Source organism: Pseudopodoces humilis, chromosome 16, assembly GCF_049639895.1.
Source record: "Pseudopodoces humilis isolate 2021_Gansu_Grassland_sample_001 chromosome 16, ASM4963989v1, whole genome shotgun sequence".
In the NCBI taxonomy this organism is placed as follows: Eukaryota; Metazoa; Chordata; class Aves; order Passeriformes; family Paridae; genus Pseudopodoces; species Pseudopodoces humilis.
In genome coordinates, this window is record NC_142215.1 from 16,667,211 (window position 1) to 16,690,344 (window position 23,134).

Genomic DNA, 23,134 nt, shown 5'->3' on the forward strand with positions numbered 1-23,134 from the left:
GCAATGAAGGGTTATGTTAAACCCTGGCTGTAAGCATGTTTCTGTAGCAGCTCTGGCCCAGGGTCATGTGTGCTGTGTTGATGGCATGGCTGTGCTGCTCCCAGATCTCTGGCAGCAGACACTGCATCTTGTAGGTTTCTGAACTTGGCTGCTTTACAAAAACTGCTTCCTGTTTGTCTCTTCCTCTTCCTGCTGCTTTTTTCTGTTGCCAGTTTCTCAGCTATGCAGTGTGCTGTTTAAACAAACACATTAGTTACACATGGGTTCTATATTTTTGTATGGCTGTAACTTTCCTTCAGTGACAGTCTGCATCTTTGCTGTGTAAGAAATGCAGTGTTTGCCCAGAGCAGTCATGCTTCACACGAGTGTACTTGGAGTTGCTTTTCAATAAGAAAAAAAAGTCAAACACAAGAAGTACATATTTGCATGATCATGGGGGTCGGGGTGGGGTGGGGACACTGTAGTGAGAACACCAAACTGATCAGCTGTATCTTGCTCATTCTACCTGGCATAACTCAGTGAACCTTATCTGGGTGATTTGCAAAAAGTGGAAGCTGTGTGGATGTCTCTGAGAATTCCCGAAGTTATGTATGAGTCTTTGCTCTCCTGGGGAGGGATTGATTTTCCTCTTCATTTAGAGAGGGCTTTGCAGGCTGTATAACAAACACATCACTATTCAGGTTTTACTTAGAGAAATCATTCTGCAAAAGAATTCTTCCTATTGCATGTTGAAAAATTGTGTTTCTAAGCTTCTGAATTATGATTTTGATGTTAGGTGGCAAATGGCCTCAGTTAAGTTTGTGGCATTGCAGCTTTGCTTTCCCTTTTCTTTTGACACGTTAGTGTCGTCTTTGCCCGACCACTTGAATCTGTTATAAAAATAGAACAAATTGAGGCAGTTGGTAACTCTTTCAGTTGTCAAACTTCCATTCAAGCTGAGAAAGCAGCCAGTGTTCCTTGGTCTGTATACCACTAAATAAGACAGATAATTTATTTTTTTTTACTGCTGTTACAATGATTGAACATAATTTTAATCCAAAGTAAGGGATGCTAATGTAATGCTCCCTTCTCTTTTTTAAGTAGTGCTAAAAGAAAAACAAGCCAAACTCCCAAATTTCAAATGGAAAACTGATTATGGAGCAAATATATCTGTACCTGTACAAATGGGTTTGAAAGTCATTCCTCATGACTTAGTATGAGTGTCCAACCTGGAAGTCCAGAACACCCAAGTCTGTTTTAGGGGTCAGTTTCCAGGACTGTATAATGTTCTTTGAATTGAAAAAGTATTTGCTATGGATCTCTCACTTCTGGTCTACTTTAAAGCTTACTGCATTTATGTCAGTACCCCATTTGAAAGGAATAATGTGAAGTGTCTTTACACATGATGAAGCCAACACGTCTGCCTCTAGTTTAGATTATAAGTAGTTCTGGACAGTGACTGTGATTGTGCTGTGCATTCCATGGTGTCTGTCTTGATAGAGTCTTCACTAATGCCTGAAACCTCCAGTCTCGTTTAATTTATAAAGTAGGAAGATGATAACGGCTTCAGGATTTGAACTGAGGAATGCCTGGAGAGCCAGGCTTTAATGCAGCTATCTGCTGAGCCAATATTAGAGAAATACAGAATGCAATCTTCAGCAATGTGTTAAAAAAAATCAGTTGTGTAATTCTCTGAGAACAGAGCAATTGGAGGTCACAGATTTAACACTGGATTCTGTATTTGATCTTAGTGGGAGTCACTTCCATGTAGTGTGAGTTTTTTGTGGGTGGAGATGTTTGTGCAGAAGATAAACTACACATTTCTGATGTGATGCAATTGGAGCAAAGTTCTTCCTAAAAGTTAAAGTAAACAAATGAGCCGTCTTTTCCTATTCCCTGATACAAAAGATGGAAAATTTTAGTGTATGCAATCTTTTTGGTATTGTGCAGAGGCTGGACTTGTTTGCTGGCTTTGTATAGAACATTTAAACCTGCAGAATGAGCACTCCTTCAGAGTCATTTACACTTGACAAACAAGCAGTACAGGTATTTAAAGTACCTGAATGTGAAATTGTAATTGTCTGGTAGGGGTGGAAAGTAGGTGTAATAGTTTCCATCATAATGCTTTGACCTTCTGGTTGAGAACCAGTTCCATGCATAGATGGTAACAAAGTGAAAGCAAACATATTATTCACAGTAGGAAATTTCTGTTTGGATTTAAATGCTAGGGAGACCTTTCTATGTTCCTGGCATGGAAAGTATAGGGCAATGCTTTCTCCACACAGCACTTAAACACAAGATTAAGTGCATGAATGATTTTGGCTTCTTTTTCTTTCCTTCCAGTTAATATTTTACATTGCAGTTTGTAAATTCACGTAGATAATACTGTATCAGGGTAGACCAGTGGTTCCTTTAGCCATTATTAATTGATAATAGCTGTTTAAGATCTTCCCTTTCTTTTCTGTTTGCCAGTGTTAAATTTTGGGTTTCTTGGTAACATTTTGGTCAAATTAGACAAACTTCTTCCACGTTCCTGAGTTGAAACATAAACCAAAACAGCCCTACCTGGCTGCCCTCTATCTATTGCAAGATGACCATTACAGCTCTGGGAATAAGCAGCTTTAGAAACAGAAAAATTGGGTTTTGCAGAACCAATGCCAGATAACTGAGATGTGTGAGAAAATCTCTTTCTCAAGTAAAGTAGCTGAAGGAAGCAGTTCTGGAGTCTTGACTAAAGAGTTTGAAAAAGTTACTTCATAAAATATTTCTGGAGAATGTGCCTTTTTTCCCCCATGTAACACTGTAACATTCTCATTTTAAACATGCCTTGGATTTAGCTTTTAATTGAAATACAGCAGCTTTTTGCAATAATGAATTCAGATGCAAAAACCAGTTGTTTAAAAAGCAGTGTACATTTTATTCCCCACGTGATATAAATAAAAAAGGTAAAATCTGGTAGTGGAAAAATATATTGGCTCTTCTAAATAGCTAAACTTGTCAGTTCTCTGCTGAGTCAAAATTGACCCCTTCATTTTTAATGGACTTTTAATTTCACAAAGAAACTACTTTTCTTAGCTTGGTTTTCTCTGATAGCCTTGGATCTTAACAGTTTGCTATATACCATGGTTTGGAGCTTGGTGAACTGTATTTTGAGTTTTGCTACAAATCCTGAATTGGCATGCTCAGATGATCCTACCCTGGAGCAGCTTCTGTGCTGCTTTAGTTCTTGTTTTAAGGTGTGACTCCAGAAGGAGGAGGGCTGTTCTCAAGCTTTCCCACAATAAATAACAATACAAGTAATTTACATGTACAACCAGAGTCAGTCCTCTTCTCTTTGTCTTTCTACCCCCTGGCCTCACAGACCCTTATGTTCCCAATGATTTTTCTTTCCTTTGTGACTCTCTTCACTGGCTGCTCCAAGCAGCAGAAATTTATGGTGTGTAAAATTCATGGGTCTGGTATCATATCCTTTTATATTTTGGGAATAATTGAAGTTTTATATATATATATGTTTCTGCCCTCATAGCAGTGCACTTAGCATTTTATTTTAAATTTCTCATCATATTAGTTGGGTATTTGAAAGTGTAATATTATTTTTGTAAATTTTGTGGAAATTGATAGTTGTAAACAAGTTTATTTCATTCAAATCTAAGTGTTGTATTTCATAGCATCCCTCATGCAGTGACCTGTTGGGTTGGAATTAGAGTTGGAATATCCCATTTCTATGGCTCTACCCTGAGATGGTGTTTAATCTTTTTTAGTGTTTGCCATTTTTTTTTGTTTAAGCCCTTCAGCTTAAAACATACATGTCTTAAATTTTCTAGACTTAAAATCTGACAGTCAAAAACTTAGATAACATCTTCTGTCTTAAGTAGATTGTGAAGCACAGCACTGGTGTTACATTTTAACCTCTCAGCTGCTTGTGCGGGACTGAGGGTGAAGTCATTATGGATAAATTCTTTATCAGCACTGGAGCATAGGAATACATATTGTATAAATGGTGTGTATTATCATGCATTGCACAGTAATTTATTCTGTGTGCTTCTTATCAGATTGCCAGATTTTCTTGCAATACCTTCTTTAAAATGGTTTCTTGTAGAACAAGTTTTATGAAACAGAAGTCCTGTAGGTTTTTATCTTGTGTTCACTGGACTGTTATTAAAAGCCAGAAGAAAAAATTGGAAGGCTTACTAGTGTTTTTGCCCTGCTGATATTTTTGTATTGTATTTTAAAATCAAGTAGACTTCATTAATTTGACACTTTTTTAAAAATCTTTTATAGTGTGCCGGTCAAATAAAAGCCCCTGGGTCTGTCTGACGTGTTCGAGTGTCCATTGTGGAAGGTGGGTACACTGTTAGTGTGCAAATCTTTTAATCAGACCTTTATCTTTCTCCTTTGTTGCTTGACTCTGAGGCAGTTCATTCAAAACTTCCCTGAAATAAACCTTTCATTATCTCATTTAACATTGTATGTTTATGCTTAATGTGGTTCTTTGCTACTTCATGAGAGTCCAGAGATTGTATTCAAGATATGGGGGGTTTTATTTCACTAGTTTTTAAAGTAAAGTAAAATGTGTAAGTAAATTAAAGTAAATGTGATTGCTCAGTTCAAAAAGTGTGTGGAGAACTGATAATTTAGTAGGTTATTGTAAAGTTCTATTCTGGGGAAGATGTTTCTTTTGTCATAAGATAAACACAATAAGAATTGTTGCACAGCCACAAGTTGGTACAGCTTATTTTGAGAGAAACAGCAACTATTCAGCTGGGACTGAAAATAGCTTAAATGTACTGTGTATAGTTTAGGACCTAAAATTATTGTCATTGCATGTAAGAAGTAGCTGCCATCAGAATTCCTTCAGGCTTCACCTTGATGTTCATATTAGTTGAAGGACACCAGATAAATTGTAGAGGAATTACACAGTCAGTGCTGTTATTTATGTCAGGATAATTGTAGAAAATGTGCTGCTACATAAATGTTTGAGATGTGCATATTAGTGGAATGGAGCTAGTGTTGACATTTAGACAGTATCTGAGATGTGAACATGTTTTCATCTGTTGGGTAACATCTGTGCTGGTGTGCTGTTATTCTGGGAAAGCACCATTAAACTTAGTGACTTTGTCTTTTAATGTGGATTAAATGAGCTTCAGGTTTTGTTTGTTTGATCTGGGTAACGCTAAGTGCCATAGTTTTAATAATGTGTCTTATTCAGAGTTTTGCCTTTTTTCACACTATTTATTTATTTAATAAATTTATACTTGATGAGAGCCAAAAGAGGGGGAGATACTTCATGGCATGCAATAAATAATTGGAATATTTTAATTGTTAAAAAAAATTACTTCTGTCCACAAATGGCCTTTCTTATGTGCAGTTGGTAAACATTGAGTCAGTTATTTATGCAGTTTATTTTGTCTTTCCAAACTGTTCCCATCCTTAGAATGGAAAATAATTGAATGAGAAGATAAAATTTACCCTAGGGCTCTTGCATTTATAATGACTTCTTTTTTTAATTTCCTATATCTCAAACTTTGAGCATGAAAATGCTTATTGTGTCAGCAAAAGAACTGCAGGATTTTAGATTTCTTATTCCCTTATGTAACCACAAGCTCCAAAGCCCTTCAAGTTCATGAACTCGATGACTGTAACATTAAATCATGCTGCAGAATGGGAAAGCTAAAAACGGGGGTCAGCACTCTGTTAAAGGAATCCCAAACACAGGTGCTGGGGGAAAAGGGTAGAGCTGCAAGAAGAGAAAAAGCAGTACAGGTATGGGAACAGGGAGTTAAGGATTTTCTCAGTTGTGGAAGTGTGTTAGTCTGTTAAGAGCACAGATCCTGGGATTTGGTCAAGGAGATGGAGGCGCTGATTTGGAACACAGGAGAGAGTAAAAGGGGAAAACATTGGAAAATGTATCCACTGTTTTCACACAAGTAAATTATCTTTTTTAATGCTGATGTAAATAATGGATGAATTTTCTTCCCTATTTTTTTAATGAATGTTAATTAGAAGTTTAGAAGTATAAACTTCTTTCTTTTACATTTATTTTAGATATGTGAATGGCCATGCAAAAAAGCACTACGAAGATGCACAGATTCCTATGACCAATCATAAGAAAACAGAAAAACAGGAGAAAGTTCAGCATACTGTTTGTATGGATTGCAGTAGTTACAGTACATACTGGTAAGGATTTAAACACCATAATTTCACAACTTTTTATATACTAGAAGTTGAAAAACATCAGACTCTTGTGCAGCATTATATTACACACATTTTTCATCATTTCTTCTTTTGATTTCCAGACTTGTCTTTTTGGAACACTGCTTTTCCCTGTGTATTGTAGCACTGTAACTGAACTCACACATGTCAAATGTTTTAAATTGAAGAAACGTCTTAAAATAAGTGCTATGGGGTTTGGAGTTGCTTCTGTTTGCTTTGGGGTGTGTGGAGACCCAAACCTCGTAATTGCAAAAGCTGTTTGGTTGTCCTTACTCTTTCCATTGAGCTGGTGAGCCTTTCACATATCCTTTGTCAGGATTCAGAAAGTAAACTATTACACTGTTGTTCCTGCCCACGAGATCGGAATTAGAGTTGTTTGTTTGTGTGTGTACCTTCTGTGAGTCTGGGAAAGTGATGGATTCTGTTGGGAAGCAGCATCAAGTCTCTGGCAAGAGTAAGGAAAAGAATGAGAAATGTTTCTTTAAGCAGCACAATGGCCTGGGCTGATTCCTTCAGTGGGGTTCTTGCAGTGTGATAAGCACTGTTCAGGGGAACTTAATATCGATACTGCTAGTGTTGGATACCCCACTGTCCTTGTTCCCCACAGGGCAAAGGCTGGGGAGTCAGTGGCAAGCACTGCTTTTTGCCTCAAAAAAGCATCTTCTTTCCCCTTAAGCAAACCTGTTGACAGGAGCTTCCCCATTTGCAGCTGCTCCATGGTTTCCCATGTGTGTTGTTACTTGTGCAGTGTGGCAGTGCAGAATTTGAGCAGTGTAGATCTCTGGGAAATCCCTGCTATGGTCTTGTAAAATTACTGGATATATAACTTCTTTAATGGGCATTTTGTTCAAATAGTTGGGTGTCTTTTGGGTAGTTCATTAGGGAAAAAAATCTGTTTGATGAAGTTTGGGTACCCAGTTTTATGAGGAATGCTTCTGTAAGAAATATTTTTATCCCCTGCAAGTAAATCCCCAGTTACGTGATTTCACCTGAAGAAATGTTGTTTGGAGGAACTCAAAAACTGCTCAGATGGTGCAAGCAGCTGTAGACATTTCAGCCTAGAAGAAATGTTTGAGTAGCTTTGTGATGTAGGGGAATTTTGCTTTTATTTGCATTTTATTTTAATGACCAGAATTTTTACCTGCTCCTTTGTGAATACATGAGAAAATAGTCAAGTTTTCTAAGGGATACATATGCACAGGTTACCAGCATTGCAACAGCTGTGGGAAGCTAGTTTCACTCTCCCAATTATTACTGGTAGCAGCTGAGTTCTATGTTGTGGCTTTTTGTTTTGTTTGAATTATGCCCTGTCTTCCAGTCATTCTGAAGGTAATAATCTGTGGATGAATTTTAGCAGGGTATTTAAAGTCTTTGATTATATCTCCATTATGACAAATAGTGTTCCCAGCTTGCTGAGCACCCTGCTTATCCCAAACCTCGTGTGGGCATTGCAGAATACCAGCAGCCAGACTGGGGGCTGTGGGGTCTGTTACTGACCCCAGGTGTGCTAGGGAGGGCAGGCAGACCTGCACCTGGGGTGGTGTGTGTTTGTGGGAGCACCGGGGGGAAGCAGTTCAGCATGTGATGTCTTGTCTGCTGTAGTTGAGGGCTGAGTCATCTATGGGTGAACTGGAAATAATTGTAGCCAGCTTTTCCCTTGGGGAGTTCCTGTTCTGGGTAATTCACCAGCAAATTATAACTCCTGTGCTAATGTGAAGATGAACAAGTTTCAAAAGCAGTTAATCTCTGCTTTCATTTAGGATACTTCAGTTTTTTCCCACGTGATAATCAGGAAAAGATACTTGAATTTGTTACTGCACCCAATTGAAATGAGCACAGAAGTTTAAAGATAAAGCAGAAGATACCCAGATCAACTTTTCCCCCTTTATTTTGGACAGTACTGTGGAGGCTGCTGTCAAATAGTGCTGCCAGTTAAAACAAATAGCCGGGTAAATTTGAGACATAATTAGCTATTGTGGAGAGTGAATAGGCTTTCAATAGCTTTGAAAAGGCTATTTGTGAGCTGCAGTGTAGATGTGAATCCAGTAGACAGTGCTAAGTTTATGCCATGGTGGTTCTTTTAAGTGAACTTTTATGTAAAGATGAATATTTTATGCTACCAGTGTGGGCTGCCTCAGTAAACCATTCTAAGACTTAATTGAATTTTATTTCTTCTGTAAAAATAATGCATATATTTTGATTCAGTGCTGGCTTTTATGTTTTTATTTGCAGTTCCGTCTACTGCACAAAGTTGAGTATGATACTCTTATTTAATTTTTATCCTATGGATCCTGATTTACTGTGTTCCTTGGCTTGCATGATAGTAGCAGTGAACAGGCCTGGGCTTTCTAAGAAGTCAGCATTTGATCCTTTGCCTTCCTTTAGCTGTGCCATAACCTGTCATGCAGTCTTCTCCGGAGTGTTTTGTTGTTTGCTTACTCAGTCCTCCTATTCAGCTGTTCAGTCTTACCAGTGGAGAAGTTGAGAGAATTTGTTAATATTTTATTTATTATGAGAGTACAGCTCTCTTCTTGATTCTTTGGTCACTTTTGAGTCAATGGATGCAATACTAAACCCTCAGACTAACTTAACTGCTGAGAAAGAGTCCTGAATCCCACTTTATGGAGCTAATCAGCCTTTAAGTTAGTTCTAAGGTAGTACACACAAAGAGTTTGCAAGAAATACAGATCTTCAAACTGTCATAGGGTGCTTTCTCATTCTGTGTTAGGTTTTTTGGGGGTTTTTTTGTGCACAAGAAGTAAAATGATATGTGTAAGAACCCCACTTTCCTGAAAGATGACTCTTGTAAATTGGTTTTCTCTGTGCTAGTGCACAGACAGTTGGCACAGAAGAAGAAAGGCTCCCCTGTTTATGTATTTGCATAATATGTTTCCTGTGTTCATTTAATCCCAGACACAGTTTGCAGGTCAGATTTCTCACCCATTACCCTCCTTGTTATCCCTTAAAGGGGCACAGTCACGTCAGGGGTGTGTGTGTTCCTGGCTGGTGTAAAAATAAACAACTGTCAAGGACTTAGAAAAATTCTTTTTTAGTCTTTGTGAAGATGATTCTCCTTAAAAAACAAACCAGACTTACTGTGCTCATGCCATGAGCATTGGAAAATGAGATTGCTTAGTACTATTATTTTGCATTCTACAATCAGTAAAAATAAGAAGAGTAAAAAGCTTTTTATCCAGAAAGTAAAACTTGAACTCTTTGTTTACTCAAATAAGTGTTTACTCATATAAGGTGTTGGCATAACTAAGAAAACCTGAGTTTTCTTAATTTTTTCAATCCTTCAAACTGTTTAAATCTAGTCAGGGCTTTAAAACACAGCATGAAGTTGTGTCCCTTCTAAGCACTGTAACAGCACTGAGCACTCGTGTTCCCAGAGCAGTGCATGCAGTCACTGTCTCAATGCCATTTTAGAAGCAAATGAGGCCAGGCCTTGGAGGTAGCAGAGGTACTAAAAATAGTGTAGAGAGGAAAATACTGTGCGAAGCCATATAAGGGACCCTCTGCAAGGTATAGAATTTGTTCTGTGTTGTTACTGTTAAAGCATATTGTAGAGCTGCTGTATCCAAAAGAGGTTTTTGTTACTTTGTGAAAATCCTGAGGATCACAAATTAAGCAGCTGTTTTTTGAATGCCAGCTTCACATGTAGGATGTCATTTCTCAGCAGTTTACCCTTAAGGTGTGTGGGCTTAGCAAATTTAAGTTACTAAAACATGAACTACTTCTAAATCTGTTTATTTGGTTTATCCAAAGTAGATTGGAGGTAATGCTGTTATTTGTAATAGTAGTAGTGCTGAATCCTCAGTGTTGCAAGAGTGGTGGTTTAAAAAACCTACCCACTAAAAAGAGAAATAGAAGTTTGTCTTGATTCTAAGTGAAACTCAGAATTACTTTCCCAGTGTTGCAAGGACCCTGACATTTACTGATGTATTTGGTTTTATTCTTCCATCTTGGGACAAGTGCTAAACTGGTATGTAAAAATAAGGTTAATATGATCTTCAGGGCATGACAGCAGTGAAATCATCTTTCAGCAGTAAGTTTTCATTGAGGCTTTTAGTGGGCTTGTATCTGCTTCCACCCCCTGTTTTCTGAACCGTAGCTGTTCCAGCATCAGTAGCAGCATGGCTGTGCTAGTGCAGTCGGGGTGTCCATGCTCTCGAGTCCCACGCTGTGTATTCTGCTGGCTGGGCTCGTGTGCTCTGAGCATTGACCTGGGAGCCCAGTGTCCTGTGGGAGTGGCAAATGCAGGAGCCCCTCATCACGTCTTTGTAGGTGGCAGAAAAAGCTGACAAGGGCTACCTAAGACATGGCTGAAAGATAAGCACATTAACAGACTTCTTCCCCCTCCCAAACTAACTTGATCTGTGGCCATCTTTAAAAATGTTTAAAAAAAAACCCAAACAACTGGTAATCTTAGTAATTTCTAGATCTTGTGTCAGTACCCATAACTGCTGTGTGCATTGTTTGGATGTCTTGAGAGTCACGTTCATTTCTTTTCTTGGGGGCAAAAATCGGAGGTCCTGAACGCACTAATCTTAGGGACTCCATTCAGTGACAAGGACCTTTACTTTCTCAACTCCATAGCCTTTCTGAGAATGTAGAGTTTGAAGTAACACTGGCAATACTGCAGATTTATGCAACAGAGTGCTGTGAATTCCAGTTCCAGTTGTGCCTGAATTCAGTAGCTTCATTAAATTAGAAAGCAAATGTGGATCTACTCCAGCAGAGGAATAACCTGAGGTGGTGATGATGTATTTTGCATTTGAGTCACTTTTGTGCCAAAGGGAAAAGAGAGACATAGCTACAGTTCTGATATTAAACACATCCAAACTTAGTTTTCCTCACAGGACATGTTCACTTGCCTGCCAAAATTTGAAGCTGTAATTTGACACTTCACAGTACATACAGAAACTGATGAGTGATGGAATGATATTTGTGGTTAAGCGTGAGGTGCGAGTTGCCACAGACTTCTGGCCTGACTTTGGAAAATTCAAATGATCTCTCAGTCCATCTTCCCTGGTGTTTTTTCAGTAGCACAGACTTTTATGTTTTGTATGTATCTGTTCAGCACTTCAGGTTTCAGTGATGACTTTACAACATTAAAATAGTTTAAGAAGTAATAAAAGCTTTGTATTCTATTTACCAGCGGTCAGTTGGTCTTTTCTGATGATTCTGTGGATAGACTACTGAGTCTGCTTTTGGTTACACTGTTTCAGTTTGAACTGGAATTCTGCCTTGGGCCAGGCAGTACATCATGCTTTTGATTTCTAATAAACAACTAAACTAGAAGAAAATCCATGTAATAAGATGGTTCCTGTACTCTCTTCTACTGGAGGGGGGTTCTCAGAGGAAAAATCACTGTGAAGTACTGTGCTCCCCAGTTCTCCTCATAATCTTTCATTGGATCCCTTTGGGGCTTGAGTGGTTTGATCTGCTTCACTGACATGCTTTGCATGTTCTGAAAGATGTTTTTCTTGCAGTTATCGCTGTGATGATTTTGTAGTCAATGATACCAAGCTGGGCCTGGTACAGAAGGTCAGAGAGCACCTACAGAACTTGGAGAAGTAAGTAGTTTGTTTGCATCCAGACTGCCTTGGGCAGACTTGTAATAGTGCATCATTTAAGGTGGTATTCGTTTCATATGTGTATATGTATCTAATTATATGTGTCTTAATTCTTCTATGTGTTTGACACTGTGTTTAAAAACCTTTTCATCACTGAGAATCAGAGGTGCAGAACAAATGGATTTGATTGATGATGATCATATGTCTTGTTTCTTATACAGTGAATCTTGCAGAAGCAGCATATTGTGATGCAGGGATTTCTACCTAAACAATAATTCCTGTCTTTCCCAATATTAATGAGAGAGATTTTTCAGAATTAAACAAATGGTGTTGTCAGAGCTTTGCCAAAAAAGCAGAATTAGCTTTTTTATCAGAGAAATCCAAGAAGTTCAGTCTTCATTTTAATTGGTACAATTTGATTTGCTAGCAAAAAGATTAAGAAGTCTTATGAACTTTGAACTGCAAAGATACATTTTTTTCCTTTGCCTCTATCTGGTTCTAATTAATTAATATTTCCATTATTTTCCATCCTCTTTTGATGGCCTTGTCAGGTACATAATGAGATGTAAAGATGTTTAAGCATAATGAGAAGTAAATTGGAAACATCCAAGCGATATAACTTCTTGGGAGGTAAAAGATACAGTGCAGGCTTCCATTCTGTGTGATGGTGGCTTTTGGATGCTTGGAGGGCTTTATAATGAAAAAGAAAGAAAAAGGCAAAAATCTACCAACCAAACCCTGAAACAAGCTATGATTTCATGATCAAATTGGAGAGAAATCATCAACTGGTTTAATTGAGGGGCCATTAATTGCCATTGCTGTGTGAAAGAATAAGCAATTATTTTTGTAACTTAGTATTACACAAATGTTACAATTTTGTGTGTTTTAAGAGTCGTCAGCTATAATACACAAGCGCTAAAATTCTGCATATTCTTGATTTTTAGTAACTTAACTTCATCTTGATTTTTTTTTTAAAATTGTATTCTTAAAGGCTTAGATGATTCTCCTGACAGAAGTATTTAATTTCTTAGACCTAGGAAAAGGATTAATATTTTAGATGACAATTAGCTGCTACTAAGACCACTCTCCAAGGCACACATCCCTGGGCAGAACATCCTGCATTAACTCCCTGCTGGGCCATGGGGCTGTGCCCCGAGGGAGGTGCAGCCAGTTTCAGACTGCAGCAATGGGGAGCCTGTTTGCTGTCAGTGACAATTGGTGACATGTAGAATCACTCTGTTAAACATGAGTTGATTTTCTCTTGTTCATTCCACACAATATGTTGTTTTTGTGGTGAATAACCGCTTTCGATTGCTTTCCAGCAGTTCAGCCTTTACATCAGACAGACATAGGAAAAGAAAACTATTGGAAAACTCATCTCTGAACAGCAAGTTATTGAAAGTAAATGTAAGTACAACAGATCTGGTACAGTGAGTTTAAAGGGTTTTTGTAAACCTGCTGAGGTTTATAGTTGGCCTAGACCCAAATTCTGCTTGGTGTACTTTAGCACCTTCTGGCCACACCTAAAAAAGTCCCTTCACACACAAGCATGGCTGATACTCTGCTGCATTTCTGTTGATGTACACTGAGCTTTCCTGGGCTTTAGAAGGGTTTCATGTCAAGATGGAGCTTTGCTTTTCTGAACAGGCAAGGGGCTTTTGTCTTTTTTTTGTTTTTTTTATTCTCCCAGGTACAGAAGGCAAAGGAGGAGGTGCACCCTCTTGAGGGAGGTTGAGTAATTATTAGGAAAAAGTAAAAAAATGTTATCAGTTTTTTAAAAGAGCTTAATAAAACTTGCTTTCAAGAGGAACTATGGACTATTTTTAAGCTTTTTTTCTCCTCATTTCATCTTCCTGCTATTTTAACTTTAGACCTGCAGGATAGCACCCAGGAGAGGAGGATCCAGCCCTGGCTAGATGGAAGGGCTGTATTGTTTTTTCCAAATGAAGAAACATTTTCTTCCAAACAAAGTCAGATGTCTTTTTTTGCAGAGATTGGATTAAGGGAGTTTGGGAGTTTCTTATTTCATAATTTTGTCCCAGAATTTGAGGGTGGAGAGGGGAGATACTGACCCAGCTGTATTCAGCTGATTCATTTTCACCCTTGGGAAAATGGGGGAGAGATGGAGCAGAGCTCTTGGGCTGCGGGACAGCAGTGTCACCAAAGGGAGCTGGAGCTCCTTCAGCCATAGGAACAACTGCCTGAGAGGGTGTGAATGGGAGTAAGAGCCTGGGGTGGAGCAAAGCAATTGGTTGCTGTTTGGCAGTCTGGAGGGGTTTAGTTACTTTAAAAAATGCACTACTACAGTCAGTTTAGGGTTGTCTGAATGTGCTGTCTGTGCTTCCTGTACTGTCCAGATCTTGCAGAGATTGAGGAAGCCTGGGAGGAATAGTAAGGCTTTCTTGCTATGGCAGTACACAACAGTATTGTCTGGAAAACACAAAGCCAGTACAAACCAGAAGAAAAATTCCAGGCAATGTTTAGATAAGGACAAGACAGAATTAGAAAGCATGAACTAAATGCTTATTTTATTCTGCCTACTCTTTGCTGTTTTGTCAGTTTTATTAATACTTCAATATTGCCTCTAACAACAGATTATCTTTTTATTGTTGGCATGTTGAATCTTATTTCAAACTGCAGGGGCAATGCTGTGTGCATTAATGCTGTGCTGTGGCACTTGGGGCAAGAGTGAGAAAAGAATCTGCTCAGGACACTGTGGTGTTTGCACTTTGAGATTCTGAAAGATAGCCCAGCTTTTAAATTCTGTTAGAACAATGAAGAATGCCCAGAAATTTGATGAACTTCCAGTGTGGTATATTTTGGACAGTGGAATGTGTCCAAGTGTTGCAGAGTCTAGAATCATAAATACAACATCTTCCACATTTTTCTTCCCTTTTGTCCCCACCCACCTGGAGATAATTTGACAAAAAGAAAGCTCATCTGTGGGTTCATTGTTCTAGGCTGTAAATGGTGTGTATTTTGCTTCTCTTTTTTCAGCTCCGTACCTCTTCTTTGCACGGTCTAACTTGACTGTTTATTTCCCAAATAAATGGGTTTTTCAGAAACCCTTCTGGCCACCACAGAACCCCACTGAGACTCCGACAAGTGCTAGTGACTTAAAAACTGGAGGTGGCCACACTGTGCATATTAGACATGGGAAAAGATGGATGAGGATTGGTACTTTCATTTTTATTTTTCAAAGGCACTGTAGGGAAACTGCTGTCCAGTTCTCACTGAACACTATTGGAGTGTGAGTATTTAACATATATACACACAAATCCTTGGCAATAAGAGCCTGTGATTAACTCTGTGTTGTCTGTTCTAGATTTATTTGCACAGAAAAGGCGTAATACAGCTTTCTCTTGACCAGAATGAGTGAAAAAAACATTTTCATGTCAAGATGCAGCTTCAGGGCAGTTTGAGCTGCTGAGGTGGTTGCTTTGGGTTTGCAGCTGCACTCAGTGTAGTTGGTTATTGTTCAGCTCCAATTTTGTGTGCTGATCCAACAGTGATGACCCTGGAAGGGGGGGAAGTGATAAATCTTTGTTTAACCGAACTGTTCTCATTCTAGGGAAGCACCACTACCCTTTGTGCCACGGGCCTTCGGAACTTGGGGAACACTTGTTTCATGAACGCAATTCTTCAGTCACTCAGGTACCTTCTGCAGCTCTCCCACCCCTCTCAAGGGACTTGTGTGCTGGTTGGGCAGGTGAATTTGGCATGTTCTGGACAGAAGTGTACCTGAATTTGTAGGAGTGGTGTGTGTGGGTTGATGAAGTTGTGTTTCATGGTGTGAGGCACATCCTGTGGTGCAGCATTCCAGAGGAAACCTGCCATGTCTTGGGCAGAACAGGAGAGTGCCCCTTCAGTGCCAAGGCCAGCAAAATACGTTAACTTCTTCAGCAAATGCGAGTCTGGATTGTTAGGAAATGATACCTCAGTCTGGCAGGATATTTCTTGGTCAAAGCAGAGCCAAAATGTAATTAATTATTTTAGGAAGCTGGGATGACAGTGATATTTGCAGATCTACTTAGTTGCTGACAGAAGGCATTTGCTACAGTGTTTCTTGTCTCTTGAACTGTTTGTGATTGTCATCCTGTATCACTGCATGAAGTAAGTGGTGTTTATCCATTTCAAAGAACAAGTTCCAGAATACATACTATCTTTTTTCTCTGCCCTTTAAGGATTTAATTTTTATTTCCTTTTTCCCAGTAACATTCAGCAGTTTTGCTGTTACTTCAAAGAGTTGCCTGCAGTGGAGCTGAGGAATGGGAAGACGGCAGGGCGAAGAACTTACCACACCAGGAGCCAGGGAGATAACAATGTGTAAGCTGTGTGTGCCTTGTGAGCTCTGAGCTGTGCAGGAAACAGCAAGTTTGGGCTGCTGGGGCCACTGGGCACTTTTGGTATTGCACAATTCACTGGGGACAGAGGCACAGAAGAACAGTTGTCTACAAAGAAAGGAACTCTATCACTTGCAGCTTGTTACAGGTCTGGTGCTGCAGGGAAAGGCAGTCAGGTGGTGCTGGATCGTGACATGTTAAATCATGTTAAGGAGTCCTCTTGATATGTGCTGCAGACATTATGCTACTGAATTCCAGCTAAAATAGGGTCATGGGGATGTGACTGCAAGTCAACCTACTGTGACTATTACTACAAAAAATTCAGGAGTACGTGATTGATGATGTGTAGGTTGTTTGAGAAGTGTTAAAGGGGTGATGTTAGCAGAGTCTGCATGAAAATGGCAAAGAGTGCATAGTGTTCACATGAGTCCTGAACATCTGAAATACATTTTTTCTGAAGCTGTGTGTCTTCACCATTATGAGTAGGATTTTGGACATAAAATCTTTGAAGCTACTGGAAAGGATATTTACCCAGTCATTAGTCATAACCCAGCTAATTTCTGATACTTGTACCATTGAACAAGTAAACCTTTAAGGGCTGTAACACAAACCCACATTAAACAGCTCTTACTTTCTTTACAGTTCACTTGTGGAAGAATTCAGAAAGACACTCTGTGCTTTATGGCAAGGAAACCAAACTGCATTTAGTCCAGAGTCATTATTTTATGTTGTTTGGAAAATAATGCCAAATTTTAGGTAAGTTTTTTTTAAAAAATAACATTATTCTTGATTGCAACCACATATTGCTGGTGTCCTACTCTAAAATGGGCTGCTTTCATAGGATGTACTCTGTGCAGCTTTCCATATGCTTACAGATGTGCTTTGAAAAGGATCTTTGCTTTGATCAATGGTTTTCTGTTCACTAGTAGTGCTCACTTTTTCCTTCTGCCCTTCTACCACATGTAGCAGTGTCAGAGAGGAGAGATCTCAAATGAGAAACGGTGGTAGTTGTACCTTGGAGCCAGTGCTCCAGAAGAATGAAGCTATTGACTGGTAGGTATGTGCCAAGTGCAGGGTGTTGACAGAACCAAGGCTTGGCTGCAATAAGAAAATTATGTAGTCCAAATTAAAAAATGTATAGCACTTGCAGACCTAAATGCAAACATACTGGCTGAAACTTCCTTGATTCTCTCAAAATACAGTTGTCATCAACTTGACATATAAGGGCTCTAAGAGAAAAATCCTGTGCATAATAAACATTTTGGGCCCATAATAACAAAACAGATGATAGAGGGAAAAAGAAAGTTACTCAGGTAAACCCAAGTATAGTTCCTCTCCAAGGTCTCCCTGTCCTGGCCCCCAAACCTCTTTCAAAGGAGGACTGAAACCTGTTAGGATATATTTTGATGAGGGTAAGTTGCTGTTGTAGTTTAACATAGTTTGTTTTTTAGTTGAGGAAAAACTCCATCAGCTATGGAAGTAATTCCCTATACAAACCTGAACAGCTTCCTTCCGACCTGACAAAACCAATCAGCTAGCTGATTTTAAATATTGACACCATGTTAAAGCATTTAAAAAAGCTAAATGCACCTCTGTGAAATCACCACAAACAACATAAGCCCATTCAGAAGTGCAGGAAAAGCTGAAATCAACACTGTGAGCATCTGTGGCCGGTGCCTGGCAGAGATCATGTGACCAACAACAAAAAGCCACTTCCTAATGCAAAGCCCAAATAAAATTAACTCTTTCAGTGCTATAAAATTCCATTTAAAAACAAACCTGCCAGCACCACTTCTCCCAAATAAAAATAAAAATAAAAGCACATAAAAAGAACAACATAAAGACAGCCAACATTGATAAAAAAAAGTCAGAGCCCAAACAAGAAAAAAATTTAAAAATTCATTAGTCTTAAGCTAAAATTCTCTTATAAAGCTATGATGAATATATAATTAATACATCAGACTATTTTTCCCTATAAGTCATAAAACACATTGGAGAGATGTAGCATTTTAACCACATCCATGAGCAGAAGTACCAACACTAAAGCCAAGGAGATGTTGAAGTAGCTGTGATTTGCTGAAAAGCTTAAATAGAGAGAGAAAAACAAAAGATATGAAAAACCTTGCCCCAGGGATAGAAGAGGAAGACCTCTGTTTCCCAAAGATAGATGAAGAAAATTTTTGTACTAGAACAGTTCATCTTTAAACTTGTACCCCAGTAAACTGAAATAACCCATGGTAGTATTTGTGAAAAAAACTACCAAACATAGGAGAGACTTCATGACTGTAGATTTCCAGGCAGCTTCTATTTGTGAACAAAAGAACTGTTTCTTGTGAAAAAGTCTCCATGACATGGCAAGAAAGACTCCTCTCCCTAAGTAAACTGAAAAAAGATTATCTTAAAAGTAATAACTGACTGAAAAGACAAAATTGTCTCTTTATGTTGTCAGAGAGAAAAGAGAAATAGTTGGAGGGAGGAGAAGTGTTCTGAAGGTTGATTCTGATTTCTTATTTTTCTTTTAGTTCTGTTAATAAAGTTTTCTTTATACCCTTTAAAGTTGAGCCTACTTTGCTCTCTTCCTAATCAGCAAAAAATGAATAAATAATTCTAGTGAGTGCACTGGCATTTGGTCAGGGCTAAACCCACTCCATTAATTGGTGCATTAACCAAAAAACTCAGATTGGCAAACTAAATCCTGTGCACACTACCACATTCTCAGATTGTAAAGATGTTCTCTTACCTGTTACATCTCCAGCAGTGCTCAAAAGATGCTGTGAACACATCTGCTCAATGAATAACCCAAATGACACAAATCTGTTTATTCTGTTCTTCACACTGCCAGTTATGTTTCATTTGGTTTATGAGAATCAAGGAAGTTTAATACCAGTAGTTGCAAGTAGTGACCAAAACATTATAGGCAGACATCATCCTTTGTCTTTGGCCAGTTTCCCTATTCTTGTTAGAGAAAGTGAGGAACCTGTTCCTTGAAGTTCCTCAAGCAAGTTGTCAGCACTGTGGATTGTATCACAGCTTTTAAAAGAAAAAGTGCTGTTTGTTGGGGTTCTCCCTCTTCCCTTTTTATTCCCAGTTTTCTGAGAGTTTGTCCACAATTAATGGATAAGAGAACTCATAAAATCAAATGGAGAATAGTCAGCTGCTTTTAGCAGATCCCCACTTCCACATGGTCCAGGGAGAAAATTTGAATTTGCTCAGAACTTAGTTGAACCTTGTAAAAGCTAATGATGGTGAAATTCCAATTGTGTCTCTTGTGCTCCCTCAGAGATGGGGAGAAGACAGATGGACAGATGTGTGGAAGAAAGATGGAGCAAGCAGTCTGCTAGCAGCACACCAGCCACTTTGGGGTGTGCTTATGGAGCCTGAAGTGGTGGGGCAGGGGAGGAGCAGCTGGAAATAGGTTCAGGTGTTTCAGTCCAACAAGATGTCAGTTGTTAAACTGGAGGACTGAGTGCTGCTCTCCCTGAGGAGGGTTACAGGAGAAGCTGCTGCTGCCCTCCGTGCCCCTCTGCCTCACACTGCAGTAGAGAGGAGAGAATGCCATTTGTACTTACTACAGGCACAACTGCAGGGCCTCTGGGCTCTCCTGATGCTGTGCAAGTCCTGCTCCCTGCTTGCTGTTGTGCTGCATGCCAGGGCAGTTCTGCAGCCTCATGCCAAGTTGCAAGATGTGCTTTGCTGATTTACTGCTGTATAAATAGTTGCTCTATTTTCCTGATAACTGATCCTCTTTATATCCTATCCTCTTGTCACTGGGAAAGTGTTAGGGGTGGGCTTGAATTGAACTGCTTCAAGTGGATGGATATCAGGTTTGTTACACCGACTGTCAGAGTAACTCTGCTTTTTGCTGAAGGGCTTTGACATAATTTATTTAGACAGTGCATTGTCCATACCATAGTATCCTTTTAGAGATCTGTATCATAATTATGCTTCTTAACAAATCCAACTAATTTTCTATCTGTAGTCAGCATACTTAGATGCAAATATAAATACATGCTCCAGGAGCACAGCCAACAATGTGTAACAATTCCAGAGGTTTATTTGTTGCAGAGCAAGTGTGCCAAGCTCTTTTATGAGGAATTTCATGTAGAAAAGGTATCTGAAGCAAAGACTTTCCATACATTTAATCTTCAGCTATTTAATGTGGTTGCTTATGTGGTTACCAAAGAAATCTGTATTCAGTAAACTAAGCAAATCCTTTGGTACCTTAGCAACTTTAAAGACATGCACAATTAACATGCAGCTTTGAAGCAGAGTTCAGTTCTACTACTTTGTTTTAACAAATGTACAATTATAATTTGTAACTTTGGGACAGTACGTCCTATTTTTGGCTGTACAGGACTTTGGCCTGCTGAAGCACAGCAGTGTTTCTGTGTGCTGGGTTTTCTGTTGTGAAGGATAGGCAGTGCTGATCATGTGTCTATATACAGATTCCTCAATTTATTTGAAAGCTGCTGGTTTGAAAGAAAGCATTACTGTAATTCTACAAGGTGAAAATTGAAATTTTTATTCTGTTATCTCTTAGCAATACTCTCCTAGGACACATCTGTGTTCCTCACTAAGAGCATCAGCCTCACATTGCATATTTCTGTTGCAGCGAGTCTGTTAGCATTTCTCTCCACCTCTGGGTACTGTGCCATGACTCTTACAGGATTTTCCCTCCCTGAGCACTCGCATTAAAAACCCATTGTATTTCTCTCCCAGCCATTCCTATCTGACAGCTACTGCCAATACTTAGGTGGGGTAGTGAGGTGGAAAAGGGAAGGCCTAATAAAACAGCTTGTGAGAATGTACAGGAGGTGGAGGGGAAGCCAGCTCTTGCTGTGTAGGGGTTTCTGTAGCTTAGGCCTACAATGACCTGCACATATTTGTGTCTGTGTTGCACAAAGCTTTCAGTGTTTCACTATGTATCCTGTCCTGCTTTGTCTCAGTGTGCAGCTTAATGGCAAGTGAACAGCAGTTGTTGAATTTGATGCATGATTTAGCTTAAATAACTTTAAAAGGCATGTTTTACCCTGATGGCTTCTCTGTTCTTTTTGGTAAGGTTTGTTAGTGGTGAAATAATAATGGTGATTGAGCAGCATTGCTGCTGATGGCACAGCACGTGAGACTGGAGCCCTGTCCTACCGAATCCAAATGCTCAAAAGATGCTCTGAATACCTCACCATTACCTCACTCTCCCAGAAAATGAGTTATGCAGGGGAGGTGTGCAACTCCCAGCATGGCTGTAGATCTCATCCTAGAAGAAATGGTGCTCTTGTCCTAATTATTTCAGAATTCATATTGATGCTGAAAGATGCATGTGGAAAACAAACCTAGAGACTAAATTCCTGCCTTTGTTGAGGAGGGGACTAAACAGACAAACACTTGTACCTGCCAAAGTGAGTGGGATCAGTGACTGAATGAGAACCACTCAGAAATACTGACTCTGCATCCCACATGAACAATACATTTTGTGGTGTATTTCTTTTGAATCTTACTAGGTTTGAGATTACAATATATTGACCCTAATCTGTGGCTGATTCAAAGTAGGGACAAATAGTGCCCTGTCTGAATGAGATTCAGAGGAGTTCTGCTGAGACACAAATCAAACACAGTGCCAAAGGAGACAGAGGAGAAGCCACTGCTGCCACTCATTGTGTATTTCAGTTTACAGGGACACTCCTGAGGTGCCCCTGGCACAGGCAGGGCTGGTGAAGCCAGGTAACAACATGACAGCTCCATTAGGCCCAGTGTGTGAGCACATGGCTGCTGCTCCCTGCTGTTTTCTCTTCCTGTCTGAATTGTATATTCTTAAAGGTTTCTCCATTCTCACAAGAGGCATGCAGAGAGTGTGAGCTGCAAAGGACCAAAATAATTTAATTTGTAAGGACATTGCCGTGCCTTTCCACAGGCTACTTGGAAAACTTTCTGGTACCAAGTGCATATGGAAAGTCTACTCACTATGATTAAACAAACAAAGGGGTTTTTTCCTGTGATTCTGGTGCCTGCTTTGTGTTGCCTCTAAAGCAATTTTGTTGTTTCCTTTTTTCTTAAGGGGATACCAGCAACAAGATGCCCATGAGTTCATGCGTTACCTTTTGGACCATCTACACCTGGAACTCCAGGGTGGCTTCAACGGTGTTCCACGTTCAGTAATCTTGCAAGAAAATTCTAACCTGTCTGCAAGCAACAAATGTTGCATGTAATAAGAAGTGTTTTTTTAATTTCTTCAAAGCCTTCATGTCTTTGCATGGGTCTGCATGTGATGGCTCTGAAATTTCAGATTCAGGGTTCCTTGTTTTAAGTTTTCTTCAGTGCTTCTAACTTTATGCAGTGCAAAAATGATGGCCATAGACTTTGATGTTTAAATTGTCAGCAGACCCTCCTGGAGGAGGTCTGAGGAGTGCAGTTAGAGCTTGAAGTCAGCTTTCCTGCAGATGATATCATGTATCACTTGGCAGTTACAGTTAGTGCTTTTTTTTCTGCATAATTTTGATTTTCACACTACTATGTACCTTGAAACAGGTGTAATTTGGGTGTTTCACTCTTTTCTGTACTTCTCAAAGTACTGTTTTTTTCCTGACCTCTGTCCTATCTGTGTTTTCTCTCAGATTGAAACTCTCACAAGAGAGAAAACCTTTTATTTGCTTCAGGAAGGAAAGTTGTCAGATCAGCCTGCACACTTGGTTGTTAAATCCTTGATTCCCTACAGAAAACCCGAATTCGAGTTTTCCCTTCTATACTGATTAGGACAGAGTATGCAGGCCTGAGATGCAGGGTTTTATAGATGCTTTGTTGGGGAAAGCCTGGAGTTCAGACTGTTCTTTTTATTGCATTTATATTGTGTTGCTGATGCTTAAAAATCCCCCCAGAAGAATCTTAAAATGCGTGTAGAATTGACATGTATTTGAAATCTAAACCGATTTTGTTTTGTCAGTATTTTGGATATCAAAATCCAAGGAGAATTTAACCTTTGTTCACCTTTCTACTGTAAATTTGTCTTGAGAAGGGCTGTTCAAACGA

General features: G+C 39.2%; 1 protein-coding gene across 5 annotated transcripts in view; it reads left to right on the plus strand.

The window, feature by feature from the left end:
* USP3 (ubiquitin specific peptidase 3) overlaps positions 1-23,134 on the plus strand; it is a 41,381-nt gene that overhangs the window by 11,529 nt on the left and 6,718 nt on the right. For 3 of the 5 annotated variants that reach the window (XM_088063186.1, XM_088063187.1, XM_088063185.1), the window contains exons 2-9: positions 4,261-4,321; positions 6,025-6,156; positions 11,688-11,771; positions 13,094-13,178; positions 15,343-15,425; positions 15,984-16,097; positions 16,757-16,870; positions 22,167-22,313. In XM_088063186.1, the coding sequence (XP_087919312.1) occupies positions 4,261-4,321; positions 6,025-6,156; positions 11,688-11,771; positions 13,094-13,178; positions 15,343-15,425; positions 15,984-16,097; positions 16,757-16,870; positions 22,167-22,313 (820 nt within the window). The remainder of the gene's footprint in view (positions 1-4,260; positions 4,322-6,024; positions 6,157-11,687; positions 11,772-13,093; positions 13,179-15,342; positions 15,426-15,983; positions 16,098-16,756; positions 16,871-22,166; positions 22,314-23,134) is intronic. The other 2 variants (XM_005521417.3, XM_014251280.2) reach the window with 1 other exon arrangement.